We start from the raw sequence: 21519 nt of genomic DNA, 5'->3' as shown, positions 1-21519 counted from the left end.
TTTATTAGCTAGCCTGTCGATCCTTGCAAATTTACTTTAACTATAGGCAAGAAGCATACTGGGCCTAAAAAACTGATTAACAAAAGATTATATATGTCCCCTTCACTCCATCAAGTAATAAAACAATCAAAGATGTTCAAATCAGACAATCCTCCACAAAAATCTTGTGAGGCTAGTGTGTGACTTTGGACAACTTATTTAACCTCTCTGAAATTTAGAAAGAGTTTATAAGAGAGAATATCATCTTATCTCAAAGGACTGTCATGAAAACTTTGTTAAACTAGGTACCTAGGACTGTATAAAATAATACAGTATGCTCTTTCAGATTATATCCATTCCTCAATAGCCTGCTTAAAAATTACCCCTCCATGTTTTCCATGACTTTCTAAGCCAACATACTATTTCTATACTCCAAACTTCCAAATATATTGCATATATTTCTCTACTAATAAAATCACACGTTTGAACCCTCAATTACAGGACAAAGTGAATTTGAGACTATATTTTAGTTTGACTTTAACAAACATGAAAATGAAGAAATGGGACTAATGAATATTTGATTAACTGGTTTAACTATTTTTAAGTGTTCATATTAAAACATTTAGATATCATTGCTCATGGACAAGTCTAAGGTAGAGTAACTTTCCAAATTCTTCTCTCACTGTATTCAGTGACAGACACATGGACATCTGTCTCATCCATTAATGTCCAATTCTAACAGGACCTCATCTCATCAGCTACCTCTGACCTCCCAGGGAAATTGTCTGCTTTCTTTAAACTTATAGGACATACTGCTTAAGCAGTATTTTATTGAATTCAAACTGCACTAAAACCAATCAACATCTCAATTTATTAAGGTTTGTCTTTATTTTCAAGTTAGAGTTACTAAAGATTTTTTTTACATTTATTATGAAAATTTCAAGAAACTATTTCAAATCAATATACTTCTAAAAAGCATAGCAAAAATACCACTGAAATAACATAGAAGTAATCTTAACTACAAAAAAACAAAACACATCCAAAAAATATTGGCATTCTGTGATCTCATGCTTCCAGTATTTAATTGGAATATTATTTCTAGATGTCTGCAGGCATATTTTAAGTAACATTTGACAGTATTCACAATAACCTCTTTGTATCCTTCAACCAAGCCTTACTTATTTAAATATTGATTTTATATGAAGGCTATAATCATTTTGAAAAATGTGGACTTTTTTAAAGAAATTAAGAATTTTCTATAGTAAATTGCACTGCTTGCCATAAAACTATTTCAGTCCTAGAAATGATAAATTAATCAGCACATAACTGAGATAATACTTTTCACAAATACCTATGAAAATTGATATCACCATATCAACTGTGACATATCCCAGTTTATTTCTTAATAAATCAGAATATAAAACTTGGCTCAAATGCAACATACCATATATGCCAGTAAAAAGTTAAATCTATATATAACATAATAAATGACATGTGAGAGGTATGGAGGAGTAAAGACAAAATGAAATTTATCATAGAAATTAAGAATTAATAATGGTTTCATTTTATAGAGGAATTGATACTAAGACTTAACTACAACTTTTAAAAAATTTTTCTGTATCAGCAGGTAAAGTTTCTTGAAAATATGAGCAATTATTTTATAATTTCATTTTAAAAGTTACATATTATTAAAGAAACAAATTTTTAGCAACTGAAGTATTTTAGATAAGAAATTAATGCTAATTTTCTAAAGGTTATGTCATTTTTAGTAAAAAACTAATAGAAAAACTATCCTGCAAAAATAAGCTTACTGATTAGAATGAGAACGCAAAAGATATTCTAAATCACATTTTAAATTGGAAAAATGGTTCACTAAAAATTAATTTCATATATTTAAACATTATTTTATATATTTAAACAATATATTAAAAAGCATTCCTTTAAACTAAAAATTTATAACTGGTAACTACTGGCTTTCTTTCTGTAAATCTCTTTGAATTGAAGGAAATGTGACCTCCAAATATAGCACTCACTTCTGAATGAAAATGGTAAGGGCTACAATCAATTTCTTACAAAATATAGCTACTAGACATGTAAATACATTCTAACTCTATGTATTGGGTATACTTTTGTCAGTGGTTATGAATATATATGAAATTATTATTTAATAGATACATACTTTGGTCTTGAATATTAATTTATAACTTTTTAAAATCTTTATACCCCTCTCTTGAAAAAAAGGCACTTGGTCTTACACTTCCTATTATAATCTGAAGTAGTATTTTACATACATCCAACATGAATTAACAGTTATTACCCTAATAACAGTTATTGCTATCACAAAAGACACTATGAACTAACAGATTTCAGACACTTAAAAAAGATTTTTAGTGTCTCAGTAAAAGTACAAGTTTAGATATTTTTTTCTAAAGTTTTGTATAAAACTAACATAGGCATAAGACAGAAACATTTGGGCGTTTTTTTCCCTCCTAATAAATGGAAATTAACATAAATCACATTTTAACACATTTTAACATGTAAGACTTACCAGTACGTGGGGAGTTTCAGAACTTTACCATAAAGAGCGGTGCTGAAAGAGGGAATAATTGGTACAGGTAAGCAGTAAGATCCACTGCAATCCAAAGATGTCAGTCCTGCCTGGAAACCAAATATCTAAAACAAAAAGAAAAGATCCAAGTGTTCAGACAAAGTTTTAATAAGTACAGGATGAAATACGTCAGTTTCAATTTGCTTTACAACAGCTGCATACTAAGTATGTTCCAAAGCCTTTTTCCACTTCCCAATCAACATTTTCTGCTATACAATTTGACAGTAGCTCAAAATTAACAAATTTAAATATACAGTATTTATTTCACACCCCGAAAGATCACTGCATTTTTGACAAATTTTTTTAAGTTTCACATTTTACTTCTATACATACTCCTCCTGTACTGTTTAATTATCTGCTAAAATATACATTTTTCCATAAATATAAACCACTGACTGCATTTTCTACACTGTAAGCTATAAATTTTATAAATTAATTTTAATATTTTATGACTAAAATAACATTAACTACAAGAAAAACTGTTTAAAAATGTATTTTGTCTTCAACTTGTATAATGTACACACAAAAAGGATATCGAAAAATATTCTAAAATGTTATTTCTTTCCACTTTCTTTTGTGAAAATAATTGTGAGATTGAGGTTTTAAATCCCAGGAAATTTGGTATATGGCATAAATTACTCTTCATATGTACAAGCATGTTTATGCTTAAAGCAAGCAGATCATACTACAAAATTTTATAAGCAACCCCTGAAATTCCTGGGTACTATATTTGTCATAATAGAAAGAAAAAACATAACATCACATGTTACATGAAATACTGCAGAGAACTGATGATATTTCTGCGTCAATTATTTCTAAAACAACAAAAGATAAATACCTCAGAGTGGAAAAACACACATGGATACAAAACAAAGGGTTACTGTTTTCCAGTAAATGTAAAAGTAGCTTAACCTCAACATTTGTCTTTAGTTATTATTTTTTATCCCTTGGGTTTATAATGCACTGACTTCCATGGCTCTAGAATTAATTTATATCAACTGTGAAGTTCTATAACAAAATATGTTTAAAATTTCTTCATAACTGATTTTCAAAATACTATTTAATGAGCATAAAATAATTATCAATTTCTTTAACAGTATTAACCTACTTCCAAATAATTTCAAAAAGCTACTATACTCCTAACATTCATCAAATTGACAATGTCAAATTATTTCTTACACACTCGGTTTAAGTGAAGAAAACAACATTTTAGAAATAAAACATTTTTTAAAATTACATTTTCAAGGAAAACTGCATTGCAAAGAACCTACTTATGTAATTACTATCAAGGAAAATAAAAGTGATGCACCCATCAATACCTATAACCTGGTATTAACCAATAAACAAGTACAGAATTGAGAAAGAGATTTGTTTCTAATACTGAAATGATTACTGAAAATCATAACTTCAAATTAAGATATTTCACATTCATTCTTTTTTAAGACCTGTTCTGAGCAACAATGTATGCAAAGTACTCTGCTGGTTTCTGTACAATTTCAGGATTTCTTATTTCCACATAAAGGCCCAATATTCAAAGGATTCTGGAATTTACAGTTATTAATATAACAATACAAAACACATTTTTAAAACAATGTCCAACTGCCAAATATTTCGAGTTATGAATAAAGACAATATTTTATCACCTATGCTCAACTAAGAACTCTCTCAAAGCCACTGTCGAATTTTCCATTAAATGCCTCGACAGTATAATCAGACACTATCTACCAACTGTACTCAGAAGGAAATTGGGTGTAGAGGAGATCCCCTGCTGGCTGTCTGCAGAAATGCAAAGGGCTTCGGGGAAATTGCATACTATTCTGACATTTTTTTTAAAGCCTTTATTATATTTTTGTGTTGTCTAGAGATGCTTCTAAGAAAACACTGAAGCAAGTGAAATTACAATAAAAAAGGACCTACTGGACAAAGAAGTTACCTTCTAAATATTGCCAAGTTATTATGAATCATATTTTGCTTTCTCTATTATCCACCAAATCAACAAGAACAATTTAAAAATAAAATTTTAAGCTCTCTCTTTTAAACTATAGCAATCAGATGCACAGATTTACAAAACCTATATAACCTAATAATTTGTCAACATCCCTTGACCAAGACGATAAATACTTAAACTGGAAAAAGAAGAACCAGCAGTGTAAACTGAAGTTGCTTTCATGAAGGATAGTTCACATATTCAAAAACTGGTTTGGTAAATGTTGTAAACTAATAGTCTGGAGCAATAAAAATGTATGAAACAGTAAGTATAACTACCAATAGAAATGTTAGCCAAAGGAAGTTGTAAAGTTGAATAAGAGGACTTATACATCTCCTTAAATAAAAAGTTAAACATGTATTGATACCTGTTTTTAAAAATCCCAATTAGTAGGCCGGGCGCAGTGGCTCAAGCCTGTAATCCCAGCACTTTGGGAGGCTGAGACGGGTGGATCACGAGGTCAGGAGATCGAGACCATCCTGGCTAACACGGTGAAACCCCGTCTCTACTAAAAAATACAAAAAACTAGCCAGGCGAGGTGGCGGGCGCCTGTAGTCCCAGCTACTCAGGAGGCTAAAACAGGAGAATGGCGTAAACCTGGGAGGCGGAGCTTGCAGTAAGCTGAGATCAGGCCACTGCACTCCAGCCTGGGCGACAGAGCAAGACTCCGTCTCAAAAGAAAAAAAAAAAAAAATCCCAATTAGTAAATAAAAATAAATACATCATCAAGATTTTAACATTTTACAACAAATGTTCTTGAATTAACATCTCAAATAGAAGAAATGGATTTAAAAACATTATAAGAAATCAGTATCTAGTTAGAAAAGAAGAAGTCAAATTGTCCCTGTTTGCAGATGACATGATTGTATATTTAGAAAAACCCCATTGTCTCAGCCCAAAATCTCCTTAAGCTGATAAGCAACTTCAAAGTCCTTCAGGATACAAAAATTAATGTGCAAAAATCACAAGCAAGCATTCTGTATACACCAATAACAGACAAACACAGAGCCAAATCATGAATGAACTTCCATTCACAATTGCTTCAAAGAGAATCAAATACCTAGGAATCCAACTTACAAGGGATGTAAAGCAACCCTTCAAGGAGAACTACAAACCACCGCTCAGTGAAATAAAAGAGGACACAAACAAATGGAAGAACATACCATGCTCATGGATAGGAAGAATCAATATCGCGGAAATGGCCATACCGCCCAAGGTAATTTATAGATTCAACGCCATCCCCATCAAGCTACCAATGAGTTTCTTCACAGAATTGAAAACTGCTTTAAAGTTCATATGGAACCAAAAAAAGAGCCCGCGATCTCCAAGACAATCCTAAGTCAAAAGAACAAAGCTGGAGGCATCACGCTACCTGACTTCAAACTATACTAAGGCTACAGTAACCAAAACAGCATGGTACTGGTACCAAAACAGAGATATAGACCAATGGAACAGAACAGAGTCCTCAGAAATAATACCACACATCTACAGCCATCGGATCTCTTTGACAAACCTGAGAAAAATAAGAAATGGGGAAAGGATTCCCTCTATTTAATAAATGGTGCTGGGAAAATTGGCTAGCCATAAGTAGAAAGCTGAAACTGATCCTTTCCTTACCCTTATAATGAAAAATTAATCTCAAGATGGATTAGACTTAAATGTTAGACCTAATACCATAAAAACTTAGAGGAAAAACTCTAGGTAGTACCCATTCAGACATAGGTGCATGGGCAAAGACTTCATGTCTAAAAACACCAAAAAGCAACGCAGCAAAAGCCAAAATTGACAAATGGGATCTTAATTAAACTAAAGAGCTCTGCACAGCAAGCAAAGTTCACCATCAGAGTGAACAGGCAACCTACAGAATGGGAGAAAATTCTGCAATCTACTCATCCGACAAAGGGCTAATGTCCAGAACCTACAAAGAACCTCGCTAAACAAATCTCTTACAAGAAAAAACAAACAACCCCATCAAAAGTGGGCAAAGGATATGAACAGACATTTCAAAAGAAGACATTCATATGCAGTCAACAGACATATGAAAAAATGCTCATCATCACTGGCCATCAGAGAAATGCAAATCAAACCACAATGAGATACCATCTCACACCAGTTAGAATGCATGCATCATTAAAAGTCAGGAAACAACAGGTGCTGGAGAGGATGTGGAGAAATAGGAACACTTTTTACACTGTTGGTGGGATTGTAAACTAGTTCAACCATTATGGAAAACAGTATGGCGACTCTCAAGGATCTAGGAACTATACCATATGACCCAGCTTATCCATTACTGGGGATATACCCATAAAGGATTATAAATTATGCTGCTATAAAGACACATGCACACGTGATAAGCTACAGCAACTGTCCACAGCAAAGACTTGGAATCAACCCAAATGTCCATCAGTGACAGATTGGATTAAGAAATGTGGCACATATACACCATGGAATACTATGCAGCCATTAAAAGGATGAGTTTAAGGCCCTTTGTAGGGACATGGATGCAGCTGGAAACCATCATTCTTAGCAAACTATCACAAGAACAGAAAACCAAAACACCGATGTTCTCACCATAGGTGGGAACTGGAACAAGATCACTCTTGACTCAGGAAGGGGAACATCACACAATCGGGCCTATCATGGGAGTGGGGAGGGGGGGAGGGATTGCATTGGGAGTTATACCTATGATGTAAATGACGCAATTGATGGGTGCAGCAGACTAACATGGCACAAGCATACATATGTAACAAACCTGCATGTTGGCGCACATGTAAAATCTCTACAACTTAAAGTATAATAATAATAAATAAATTTTAAAAAAAAAAAAAAAAAAAAAAACATTATAAGGCAACTTATTTCTGTAAGATTTTGCCAAAAATTATCATAAATTAAAATTTGCTATTTTAAAAAGACAAAAGTATAAAAAGCACATGCTAACTATAAATGACAACAAAAACATTATAATTATGACATACAATAAATAATTTTTGTTACTGCCATTATAAAACACATGGTATAATAGTATAATCAGCATTATAAAGATTTGTCCCTTCACTAAAGGGACAAGTAAAACATTTCTTTCATTCAAAAGTTGGTATGTATGCAATAATACACTGAAACACATGAAAACTGAAGAAAGAATAATAATTACAGTTGTACAGCATAATAATGAACATCTAACAAAGAAAAACTCTTCCGGGGAAAAGAATGAAATCAAATTCAACCACAGAATTTTAGAGCTCAAACTGCTTAGAGATTATTTAACTCAATCATCTCCTTTTACATGCGGGAAAAATGAAGTCCAAAAGGATTAGGGACATCTTTGAAATCATATATTGCAGTAACAAGTATATGATGCTTCATGTGATGTAGCTCATCTATTAACTCACAATTTCAGCCGACTTTCCTTCCGCCCTCCATTTCCTCCTTCTCTTCACCTAAAAAGAAATGGCTGATTCTCTATTTATTCTCAAAGAAAAATAATCTTTCTCACCACCACCTTCCCCCTTCAATCATCAGTAAAGCTACATTTCTCTCCCTTCATCAGCAAATACCTTGAATGAATAGCTCAGAGCAGTGGTCACCAACCTTTTCAGCACCAGGGAATGGTTTCGTGGAAGACAATTTTTCCATGAACGAAGGTTGGGGGGATAGTTTCAGAATAAAATGTTCCACCTCAGATCATCAGCCATTAGATTCTCATAAGGAGTGTGCAACCTAGATCCCTCACATGCGCAATTCGCCACAGGTTGACTCTCCGATGACAATCTAACACCACCACTGATCTGATAGGAGGCAGAGCTCAAGCAGTAATGCTTGCTTGCTCTGCTGCTCACCTCCTGCTGTGCTGTCAGGTTCCATGGCCCAGGGGTTGGGGAACCCTGCTTACACTCTTATCTAGAGATATTTAAATTCCAGAGTTGAATTGGAATGTCCAAATCTTGTTCACAGTTGCTGTTTTTACTGTGACTTGGGAAATCACAGCTGTTGGGGGTCCCTGGCCTAAAGTTTGCTATAACGTTTTCATCACCTATTACTTCCTCTTTTTTTATTATTATTATTATTATCATACTTTAAGTCCTAGGGTACATGTGCACAACGTGCAGGTTTCTTACGTGTGTATACATGTGCCATGTTGGTGTGCTGCACCAACTTTACATTAGGTATATCTCCTAATGCTATCCCTTGTCATCTACATTAGGTATATCTCCTAATGCTATCCCTCCCCACTTCCTCCACCCCACGACAGTGTGTCATGTTCCCCTTCCTGCCTCTGTAGACTCCACCTGTGGGGGCAGGGCATAGCCAAACAAAAGGCAGTAGAAAATTCTGCAGATTTAAATGTCTCTGTTGGGCAGCTTTGAAGAGAGTAGTGGTTCTCCCAGCACGAAGTTTGAGATCTGAGAACGGACAGACTGCCTCCTCAAATGGGTCCCAGACCCCCAAGTAGCATAACTGGGAGGCACCCCCCAGTAAGGGAAGACTGACACCTCACATGGCCAGGTACCCCTCTGAGACGAAGTTTCCAGAGGAACGATTAAGCAGCAACATTTGCTGTTCAGCAATACTCGTTGTTCAGCAGTCTCCACTGCTGATACCCAGGCAAACAGGGTCTGGAGTAGACCTCCAGCAAACTCCAACAGACCTGCAGCTGAGGGTCCTGACTGTTAGAAGGAAAACTAAAAAACAGAAAGGACATCCACACCAAAACTCCATCTGTACGTCACCATCATCAAAGACCAAAGGTAGATAAAACCACAAAGATGGGGAAAAAACAGAGCAGAAGAGCTGAAAATTCCAAAAATCAGAGCGCCTCTACCCCTCCAAAGGAATGCAGATCCTCACCAGCAACAGAACAAAGCTGGATGGAGAATGACTTTGACGACTTGAGAGAAGGCTTCAGACGACCAAACTTCTCCGAGCTAAAGGAGGAAGTTCGAATCCATCGCAAAGAAGCTAAAAACTTTGAAAAAAGATTAAACGAATGGCTCACTGGAATAACCAGTGTAAAGAAGTCCTTAAATGACCTGATGGAGCTGAAAACCATGGCATGAGAACTACGTGATGAATGCACAAGCTTCAGTAACCAATTCAAATAACTGCAACAAAGGGTATCAGTGACTGAAGATCAAATGAATGAAATGAAGCAAGAAGTTTAGAGAAAAAAGAGTAAAAAGAGACGAACAAGGTCTCCAAGAAATATGGGACTATGTGAAAAGACCATATCTACATCTGATTGGTGTACCTGAAAGTGACAGGGAGAACGGAACCAAATTGGAAAACACTCTGCAGGATATTATCCAGGAGAACTTCCCCAACCTAGCAAGGCAGGCCAACATTCAAATTCAGGAAATACAGAGAACGCCACAAAGACACTCCTCGAGAAGGGCAACTCCAAGACACATAATTGTCAGATTCACCAATGTTGAAATGAAGGAAAAAATGTTAACGGCAGCCAGAGAGAAAGGGCGGGTTACACACACAGGTAAGCCCATCAGACGAACAGTGGATCTCTCAGCAGAAACTCTACAAGCCAGAAGAGAGTGGGGGCCAATATTCAACATTCTTAAAGAAAAGAATTTTCAACCCAGAATTTCATATCCAGCTAATCTAAGTATCATAAGTGAAGGAGAAATAAAATCCTTTACAGACAAGCAAAGGCTGAGAGATTTTGTCACCACCAGGCCTGCCCTACAAGAGATCCTGAAGGAAGCACTAAACATGGAAAGGAACAACTGGTACCAGTCACTGCAAAAACATGCCAAAATGTAAAGACCATCAATGCTAGGAAGAAACTGCATCAACTAACAAGCAAAATAACCAGCTAACATCATAATGACAGGATCAAATTCACAGGTAACAATATTAACCTTAAATGTAAATGGGCTAAATGCTCCAATTAAAAGACACAGACTGACAAATTGGATAAAGAGGCAAGACCCATCAGTGTGCTGTATTCAGGAGACCCATCTCACATGAAGAAGCACACATAGGCTCAAAATAAAGGGATGGAGGAAGATCTACCAAGCAAATGGAAAACATAAAAAGGCAAGGGTTGCAATCCTAGTCTCTGATAAAACAGACTTTAAACCAACAAAGATCAAAAGAGACAAAGAAGGCCATTACATAATGGTAAAGGGGTCAATTCAACAAGAAGAGCTAACTATCCTAAATATATATGAACCCAATACAGGAGCACCCAGATTCACAAAGCAATTCATAAAGAGACTTACAAAGAGACTTAGACTACCACACAATAATAATGGGAGACTTTAACACCCCACTGTCAACATTAGACACATCAACGAGACAGAAAGTTAACAAGGATATCCAGGAATTGAACTCAACTCTGCACCAAGTGGACCTAATAGACATATAGAGAACTCTCCACCCCAAATCAACAGAATATACATTCTTCTCAGCACCACATCACACTTACTCCAAAATTGACCACATAGTTGGAAGTAAAGCACTCCTCAGCAAATGTAAAAAAACAAATCACAACAAACTGTCTCTCAGACCACAATGCAATCAAACTAGAACTCAGGATTAAGAAACTCACTCAAAACCGCCCAACTACATGGAACTGAACAACCTGCTCCTGAATGACTAGTGGGTACATAACGAAATGAAGGCAGAAATAAAGATGTTCTTTGAAACTAATGAGAACAAAGACACAACATATCAAAATCTCTGGAACACATTTAAAGCAGTGTGTAGAAGGAAATTTGTAGAACTAAATGCCCAAAAGAGAAAGCAGAAAAGATTTAAAACTGACACCTTAACATCACAATTAAAAGAACTAGAGAAGCAAGAGTAAACACATTCAAAAGCTAGCAGAAGGCAAGAAATAACTAAGATCAGAGCAGAACTGAAGGAGACAGAGACACAAAAAACCCTTCAAAAAAATCAATGAAGGCCGGGCGCGGTGGCTCAAGCCCGTAATCCCAGCACTTTGGGAGGCCGAGATGGGCAGATCACGAGGTCAGAAGATCGAGACCATCCTGGCTAACAGGGTGAAACCCCGTCTCTACTAAAAAATACAAAAAAAAACAGCCCGGCGAGGTGGCGGGTGCCTGTAGTCCCAGCTACTCGGGAGGCTGAGACAGGAGAATGGCGTAAACCTGGGAGGTGGAGCTTGCAGTGAGCTGAGATCTGGCCACTGCACTCCGCCTGGGTGACAGAGCGAGACTCCATCTCAAAAAAAAAAAAAAATGAGAAAAAAAATGAATGAGTCCAGGAGCTGGTTTTTTGAAAAGATCAACACAACTGACAGACCACTAGCAAGACTAATAAAGAAGAAAAGAGAGAAAAATCAAATAGACACAATAAAAAATGATAAAGGGGATATCACCACCAATCCCACAGAAATACAAACTACCATCAGAGAATACTATAAACACCTCTACGCAAATAAACTAGAAAACCCAGAAGAAATGGATAAATTTCTGGACACATACGCCCTCCCAAGACTAAACCAGGAAGAAACTGAATCCCTGAATAGACCAATAACAGGTTCTGAAATTGAGGCAATAATTAATAGCCTACCAACCAAAAAAAGTCCACGACCAGATGGATTCACAGTCAAATTCTACCAGAGGTACAAGGAGAAGCTGGTACCATTCCTTCTGAGACTATTCCAATCAATAGAAAAAGAGGGAATCCTCCCTAACTCATTTTATGAGGCCAGCATCATCCTCATACCAAAGCCTGGCAAAGACACAACAAAAAAAGAGAATTTTAGACCAGTATCTCTGATGAATATCGATGCGAAAATCCTCAGTAAAATACGGGCAAACCGAATCCAGCAGCACATCAAAAAGCTTATCCACCATGATCAAGTGGGCTTCATCCCTGGGATGCAAGGCTGGTTCAACATATTCAAATCAATAAACGTAATCCAGCATATAAACAGAATCTATTACTTCTTAAACCCTCTCAACCTAGTTTTTGTTTATGTGTCTACTGAAACAAAACAAAATTCTGGATTAAAGCCGATACTACCTTTACGTTTTTCTCCTATGGAGGAAAAAAAAAAAGTATTTTCTCTTGATTTTATTTCCACTAGCAATTTAAGCAAGTAAAACTATCAGTAACACTGATTTCATTTTCACCACCCAGAATTTTAAAAATAAGAATAGTGACATGCTGTCACTTACATTATTCAAGAAATGAAACACTTCAGAATACATAAAGGATGTTTGCAACTTAACAACAAAAAGACGACCCAATTTTAAAATGGGCCTAAGACTGGAATACATATCTATCCAAAGAAGATATACAAATGGTCGACCAAAAGGTAATAAGCACATAAAAAAATGCTCAGTAGCATTAGTCATTATGGAAATACAAATCAAAACCACAGTGAGATACCACTTTAACAACCACTAAGGTTGCTAAGATCACAAAGACAGACAATAACAAAGGTGAAAGAGGAAGGAAGTGGAAAAAGAGAAACTCGCACTTATCAGTGGGAGGATAACAAAACAGCCATTCCTTAAAAACCGGTTTGCCAATTCCTAAAAATATTAAAAATACCATATGACCAGGCAACTCCAAAACTAGGTATACCTAAGAGAAATGAAAACCTATGCTCATGTAAAAATTTAGACATGAATATTCATAGCCGTATTATTCCTAATAGCCAAAAAGTGGAAACAACCCAAATGTCCATCAATGGATAAATGAATAGATAAACTGCAGTAGTATACCCATGCAATGAAATATTATCATTCAGGCATAAAAATGAAGTACTTTTTATAGGTCTTACATTTAGGTCTCTGTTCAATTTTAAGTATTTTTTTTAATATGGTGTTAAGTAAGGGTCCAACTTCATTCTTTTGCATATGCATATCCAGTTTTCCCAGCACCATTTGCTAAAAAGACTGTCCTTTCCCATTTAACAGTCTTGACACTTGTCAAAAATCATTTGACCACATACACAATGGTTTATTGCTGGGCACTGCACTCTTTTCCACTGGTCTATGTGTCTGTTTTTACACTAATACCACACTGCTTTGATTACTATAGCTCTGTAGTAGCTTCTGGAATCAGTAAGAGTGAGTCCTTCAGCTTTGTTCTTTTTCAAGATTGTTTTGGTTATTCGGGGTCTCTTGAGAGTCCATATGAATTTTAGGATGAGTTTTTTTACTTCCGCAAAAAACATTGGAATTGTAATAGAGATTGCACTGAATGTGTAGAATGGATAGCATGGACAATATTAAGTCTTCCAATTCAAAAAGATGAGATGCATTTCCATTTATGTATATCTTACTTCCTTTCAGCTATGTTTTGTGGTTCTTATTGTAAAAGTCTCTCACTTCCTTGGTTAAGTTAATTCATAAACAATATACCTCTAAGAAAACAGAGCAAAAACCAACTACAGCCTACAGGCCAAATCCCACACACTGCTTGTTCTGGGATAGCCTACAAGGAAAAATTAATGTTTACACAAAAACATTTATAATCAACGTGGTAGGAACAATAAGTTGAAATCCCAATTAGGTGAAATGTTGTCCCTCCAAAAAGAATTCCATTCTTCTCATTAATAAAACTGTATTACCTGGCCGGGCACGGTGGCTCATGCCTGTAATCTCAGCACTTTAGGAGGCAGAGGTAGAGGTGGGCTGATCATGAGATCAGGAGTTCGAGACCAGCCTGGCCAACATAGTGAAGTCCCGTCTCTACTAAAAACACAAAAAATTAGCCAGGAGTGGTGGCACGCACATGTAATCCCAGCTACTCGGGAGGCTGAGGCAGGAGAATCACTTGAACCAGGGAGGCAGAGGTTGCAGTGAGCCAAGATCACACCATTGCACTCCAGCCAGGGCAACACTGCAAGACTCCATCTCAAAAAAATAAATAAAAGAAAAATAAAACTGTGTACTACCCAAAAACTGTACTCAATTATTACATCTTGAATATTATAAACTCAAAATTTGTAAAATTTGTTCTCTCTTGTCATTTAAGTTCCTACCTAATATCCTCAATTTTGCCACTTGGTCTACAAAGACTAAAATATATACTGAGCCTGCAGGCAAAATTTTGCTGACCCCTGCTGGAGGGTATACACAGAAAATTGGAAGAAATGGGTGGTAAGGTAGATGTGCTTTCAAATGTATTACCTGCTGCTACTTCCAAAATAAATATGCCAATTTATGTAACCATAAAATGTGTATGAAAACAGTATTTCCTCCAAATCCCTTGGGATTTTTCTGAGGTCAAAAATTAACAGATCCAAAGAATCCAAAGGGTTTTCATCCTACTCTAACTCCTTATTCTGTCTGAAGTATGTATTGTAGCTGATCCTTATGAATAATACAGCCTTAAAGTTATATACTATTCTACAAATTACACAATGCAGTCGCATTACCAAATGTTCTACAGATGTTTCAAATATCAGATGCCTTGAAACTCTTAGCTACTCGATACCATACATATTCAAAGGATGGGTTTGCCAGATACATAAAGAGGACTTGCTAAGCCATAAGAAAGCGTCATGTCTCAGGGAAAGGAGGTTGAAGAGATGTCAGGCAAAGCATACAAAATTTCAATTAGATAGGAAAAATGAAGTTAAAGGATCTATTGTACAACATGAAGACTATAGTAAATAACAATGCATTCTATTAAAAAATCAATGACAGCAGATTTAAACTGTTCTCACCACAAAAATGATAAGTATGTGATATAATATATATGTTAGCTAAATTGAGCTATTTCAAAACGTATACATATTTCAAAACATGTTATAAACAATAAATACATACAATTTTGTCAATTACAAATAAAAGGAATTTTTCATCTGCATATTTTCCATATAGATCCATGCCAACTCTCCCAATTGGTAAATTTTATTACATGAAGTGGGAATTATGAATCATTTAATCATATAGCCAATACAGTCAAGGTTAAGTATACAAAATTAAAACTCAAGCATTTAAATATTTAATTGAAAATTACATATGAACTAAAATGCCAAACACATGAATCCTCCACTGTACTACTGTAACATGATAACACTAAAAGTAAAACTTTAAAAACTTCCTCAAAGGCTACTGAAATCATCCCAAGTAATATGAACTGCTATAAACTTTATAGCAAACTGGTAAATGGAGTCACATCACAATAGCCATATTTAAAAAAAAAACAAAAAACAAAAAAAAACTCTACCAAATCCTGAAAGTATTAAAATATCCTGTGTCACAGTAGAAGTACGAAAATGAAATGAAATATTCAAGACAGGATTCAAGGCTTTATTTTCATAAGTATTTACTATTCCTGGCCGGGCGCAGTGGCTCACACCTGTAATCCCAGCACTTTGGGAGGTCGAGGTGGGCAGATCTACTTGAGGCCAAGAGTTTGAGACCAGCCTGGTTAACATGGTGAGACCCTGCCTCTACTAAAAATACAAAAATTAGCTGGGTGTGGTGGTGCACACCTATAATCCTAGCTACTTGGGAGGCTGAGGCAGGAGAATCACCTGAACCTAGGAAATGGAGGTTACAGTGAGCCGAGATTGTGCCATTGCACTCCAGACAGAGTGTGACTCTGTCTCAAAAAAAAAAGGATTTAGTACTCTTAACACCAGTGAATGGTTTTCCTACACACATTATGCTATTCCCACTTTGCCTAACACTTCACTTGTTGAGACATTAAACTTAACCCTTATGAGTGTATTCAACCAGGCCAAAATATAAAAGAAAACTAGACAGCATGTGTAGCAAAAGCCCTTTATCCAAAATATAACTATATCGGCAGTACACTGTAAATAACTTTTACATTACACTGGAAATATGAGTTTTAACATATTGACAAGTAGAAATGGTAAAGAACTATTCCAATAAATTTTATGTCAGTATGGATGGTGACTATAGTGACAACCAATGGTTTTGGTGAACATCCTCCTTCTGTATAGAGACACACTTTATTTATCTATAAGCCGAATGTCAATGTGTTATGTTGACTGCATATTAACTGATACTTGCATATATTGGGTTAAATAAAATATATTATTGACATGAAAAAACAAAGCAAATATTCTTAACATTGTAATCTGATACGAAGGTTGTACCAATATTTTTTAAAATTGTCCACTTCTATGTATTAATTATGACAATAAATTTAAAAGCTTAAGTATAAAGCATTGAATCTGAAAATTGTAAAGTATACAGCATTGTAAAGTATAAAGTACATTTATAATCTTTATATCTAGGTTTTAAAAATATCTCTGCTACTCTCCATATGACATAAAACATTATGGTAGATCACTAAAATAATGGCCCCAATGAGTCACACTTCCCTGTGTCTACACCCTTTTGCCACATGATCTGTTGTTCTTCCACCAAAGGAGCCAGCCTTGAGAAAAAAGGCTTTGCAAAAACAACCAAGAAAACATGTTCTTCTAGTCTGCATGGTTTGACAACAGTCAAATGTTAATATCTTACATTTATATACACCTGCAGGTGATCTAAAACTGGTATCTTGAAATTGGTTTATTTCTGCGTTACAGATACATAAATACTTAAAAACTTTAAAACTTCAAATAAACTAATTAGGCCAAGAGCCTATTTGTGGAGTCCTCTAATCTTCTGATACATTACATGAAAAGCAGTGTTTCTTAGTACTTTTTTTTTTTTTTTTTTTTGAGACAGGGTCTCACTCTGTTGCCTAAGCTGGAGTGCAGTGGCGCCATCACAACTCACTGCAACCTTGACCTCCTGGGCTCAAGTAAATCTCTCACCTCAGCCTCCAAGGTAGCTGGCACTACAGGCATGCAACCACAACGCCTGGCTAATTTTTGTATTTCTTGTAGAGATCAGGTTTCACCACTTTGCTCAGGGGGGTCTCGACACCCTGGGCTCAAGTGATCCACCCACCTGAGACTCTCAAAGTGCTGAGATTACAGGCGTTAGCCACCATGCCCAGCCAGTACTGATTCTGAAATTCAACTTTTTATAGTTTTCTTTTGCTCACAAAACAGAAGTGATTGTGTACACACTATTTCTACTTAAACCATACATCCCTGTTTGCTTAGCTAAAACATATATTGTTCAACATTTGAGGTTACTGTTTGTACATACCTGCATTGGATGTATTACTTATTTTTTTAAAAATGAAAGAACTGGGAAAAGCTACCAATAATTCACTTTACATAACCAGATAGACATATCCAGGAGATACTGCAAGTTCCACATCACCACAATACAACAAATATCACAAAAATTTTTGGTTTCCCAGTACATATAATAAAAGTTATGTATACATTTATACTGTAGTCTATTAAGTGTGCAATAACATTATGTCAAAAAAAAAAAAAAACTTATATACCTTAAATAAAAAGCACTTTGTTGGCTGGGCACAGTGGTTCACACCTGTAATCATAGCACTTTGGGAAGCAAGGCTCAGGAATTCGAGACCAGTCTGGGCAATGCGGTAAAACCCCATCTTACCAAAAATATAAAAAATTAGCTGAGCATGGGGATATGCACCTGTGGTCCCAGTACCTGGGAAACTGAGACGGGAGAATCGCTTGAGCCCAGGAGGTGGAGGTTGCAGTGGGCCAAGATCGTGCCACTGCATGCCAGGCTGGGTGACAGAGTAAGACCCTGCCCCCACCCCTTACAAAAAATACTTTATTGCTAAAAAATGCTAATGACCATCTCAACCTTCAGCAAGTAATAACCTTTTTGCCTTGATGTTCATGGCTGCTTACTAATCAGGATGATGGTTGCTAAAATTGGTGGGGGTAGCTGCAGCAATTTCTAAAAATAAGATAACAATCAAGTTTGCCATACTGATTAACTCTTCCTTTCATGAAAGATTTCTCCATAGCAGGCAATGATGATTAATTGAGGTTTGATGGCATTTTACCAGTAGTAAAACTTCTATCAAAATTGGAGTCAATCCTCTCAAACCATGCCATTGCTTTATCAACCAAGTTTACAGAACTTTTTAAATTCTCTGTAATCATTTAACAATACTCCCAGCATCTTCCCCAGGAGTAATTGCCATCTCCAGCAATCACTTTCTTTGCTTATCCATAAGAAGCAACTCCTCCTCCATTCAAGTTCTATCATGAGATTGCAGCAATTCAGTCATATCTTCAGAAACCAATTCTAGTTCTCTTGCTGTTTCCATTACATCTGCAGTTACTTCCTCCATGGAAGTCTTGAACCCCTCAAAGTCATCCATGAGGACTGAAATCAACTTCTTCCAAACTCTTGTTAATGTAAATAGTTTGACCTCCTTCTATGAATCATAAATATTCTTAATAGCATAGCATCTAGTTTGATGAATCTTTCCAGAAGGTTTTCAATTTGCTTTGCCCAGGTCTTTCAGAAGAATTGCTATCTATGGTAGCTATAAGCCTTACAAAATATATTTCTTAAATAATAAGACCAAAGTCAAAATTACTCTTGATCCACAGGCTATGGAATGAATATCATGTTAACGGCATGAAAACAACGTGCATCTCCCTGTACATCTTCATCAAAGGTGTAGGGTGACCAGGAGCATTGTCCGTGAGTGCTAATATTTTGAGAGGAGTCTTTTCTGGGCAGTAGGTCTCCACAGACTTAAAATATTTAGTAAACCATGCCGTAAACAGATGTACTGTCATTAGGCTTTATTGTTTCATTTATAGAGCATGAGCAGTGAAGATTTAGCATAATTCTTAAGGCACTTTGGATTTTCAGAATGGTAGATGAGCATTATCTTCAACTTAAAAAGTCACCAGGTACATTAGCCCCTAATGAGAGAGTCAGCATCTTGCCCTCTCACCCAGGCTGAAGTGCAATGACCTGATCTTGGCTCACTGCAACCTCTGCCTCCCAGGTTCAGGCAATTCTCCTGCCTCAGACTCCTGAGTAGCTGAGATTACAGGCACACACCATCACGCCCAGCTAATATTTTTGTATCTTTAGTAGAGATGGGATTTCACCATGTTGGCCAGGCTGGTCTCAATCTAATGACCTCATGATCCGCCCGCCTCAGCCTCCAAAAGAGCTGGGATTACAGGCATGAGCCACCGTGCCCGGCCGCCTTTTGAAGTTTTGAAGCAAGGCATTGACTTCTCTCTAGCTATGTAAGTCCTAGATGGCATCTTCGTCCAAGAGAAGGTATTTCATCTACATTGAAAATCTGTTTAGTGTAGCCACCTTCATCAATTAATTGAGCTAGATATGGATAACTTGCTCTAGTTTCTAGGTCAGCACTTGCTGTTTCACCTTGCACTTTTATGTTATGGAGATGGCTTCTCTTACACTTCACGAACCAACCTCTGCTAGCTTCAAATTTTTCTTCTGCAGCTTTCTCAAGTCTCTCAGCATTTACAGAATTGAAGAGAGTTAGGGCCTTGCTTTTCATTTAAGGGAATGTTGTAACTGGTTTGATCTGCTATCTGGACCACTCAAACTTTATAACAACAATAAGGCTATTTCACTTTCTTGTCATTCCTGTGTTCACTGGAGTAACACTTTTAATTTCCTGGAGACTTTTCCTTTCAATTCACAACTTGGCTGTTTTGCAAAACAGGCTTAGCTTTCAGGCCTCATCTTGGCTTTTGACACGCCTTCTTCACGATGCTTAATTATTTCTAGCTTTTGATTTAAAGTAGAGTTATGGGACTCTTCCTTTCACTTGAACATTTACAGGTCATTGTAGGGCTATTAATTGGCCTAACTTCAATATTGTTGTGTCTCAAGGATTAGGATAAGGGAAGGAGAAGGGGGAACTGGTCAGTGGAGGACCCAGAATACACACAACATTTACTAACTAAGTTCACCATCTTAAATGGGTGCACTTCTTGGTACCCGAAAAACAATTACAATAGTAACATCAAAGAACAGTGATGACAGATCACAATGCTAAAATAATAATGAAAACTTGTGAAATATTTGGAGAATTACCAAAATATGACACAGAGACACGAAGTGAGCACGTTATTGAAAAAATGGCACCAAAGCTTTGATTAATGCAAGACTGCCACAAACCTTCAATTTGTTAAAACACACACACACACACAATATTACTATGAAGTACAATAAAGTAATGCATGATAAAATGGCATATGTCTGTATATAAAACAAATTGTCCTTGCATCAATAAATTAACATGAATTAAATAAAGGTGACAAAAAAAGTTTTAAGCCCTCTTTATGCCTCATTATGCCTCACATAAATGCTCCCTTCAAAAAAGCATGAGTCTTCAAAGCATCCATATTAAACTAAGTGCTCTTTCACATTGTTTATAAAAATTACCATCAATGATAAGTAAAATCATTCAAAAGTTATAATTAACTATTCATTTATAAATATCAAGCTACTAATCTCACAAAATTGAGAAATCTTTAAAATAAGTATATTTTTATTACTTATTTTAATTTATTGGAATAAATAAATCTTATTTCTTATTTAAATCTTACCTTTTAGAGTACTATTTCTCTGAAATTACAACATCAAGAAAAAAGAAACTTATGTAATGATCCCACAGCCAAACCCATGCTAACAAACAAGAAAATTCACTTTTCATACCTTAAGATAGCAGTGTACATAACAATAATGAAGCAGGTTATCAGAAGGCTGAGTAAGGCTGCTGACCACATGCACCAACTGTTCAGCATACATCGGCACTGAATGTTCCACATTAATTTTATCCACCAATATTCGAATGGATGGCAAAGGCCGAAGAGACTGGAAGTTTGTAGTGTTCATGAAGTTACTTGAGTTCTAGAAAATAAAAGTGTTCGCTTTATATTTTAGAAGTGGAGCAGTGACTGAGTTGCAATTCCCTCTATACACGCTTCAGATCTGCACATTTGCAGTGATATCCAATCAATCTAGAAATGATGCCTTTCTACAGAACTCTCTAGCCATAACCAAATAACAAATGTCTTTCTATATATACTAAATATGTCCCAGACTTCAAAGAATGCATATTTTTTGCAAAA

At 35.9% G+C, this 21519-nt stretch overlaps 1 protein-coding gene across 1 annotated transcript in view; it reads right to left on the bottom strand.

The window, feature by feature from the left end:
• Nucleotides 1–21519, bottom strand: part of VPS13B (vacuolar protein sorting 13 homolog B) — an 876795-nt gene that overhangs the window by 730437 nt on the left and 124839 nt on the right. Inside the window, exons 15-16 of the mRNA XM_031669315.1 lie at nt 21104–21298; nt 2528–2652 (exon numbers count right to left, since the gene is read on the bottom strand). Of these exons, the coding sequence (XP_031525175.1) occupies nt 2528–2652; nt 21104–21298 (320 nt within the window). The remainder of the gene's footprint in view (nt 1–2527; nt 2653–21103; nt 21299–21519) is intronic.

Source organism: Papio anubis, chromosome 8 (assembly GCF_008728515.1).
Source record: "Papio anubis isolate 15944 chromosome 8, Panubis1.0, whole genome shotgun sequence".
Taxonomy (NCBI): domain Eukaryota; kingdom Metazoa; phylum Chordata; class Mammalia; order Primates; family Cercopithecidae; genus Papio; species Papio anubis.
The sequence above is the reverse complement of the archived record's forward strand: the minus strand, read 5'-3'. Positions and strand labels throughout refer to the sequence as shown.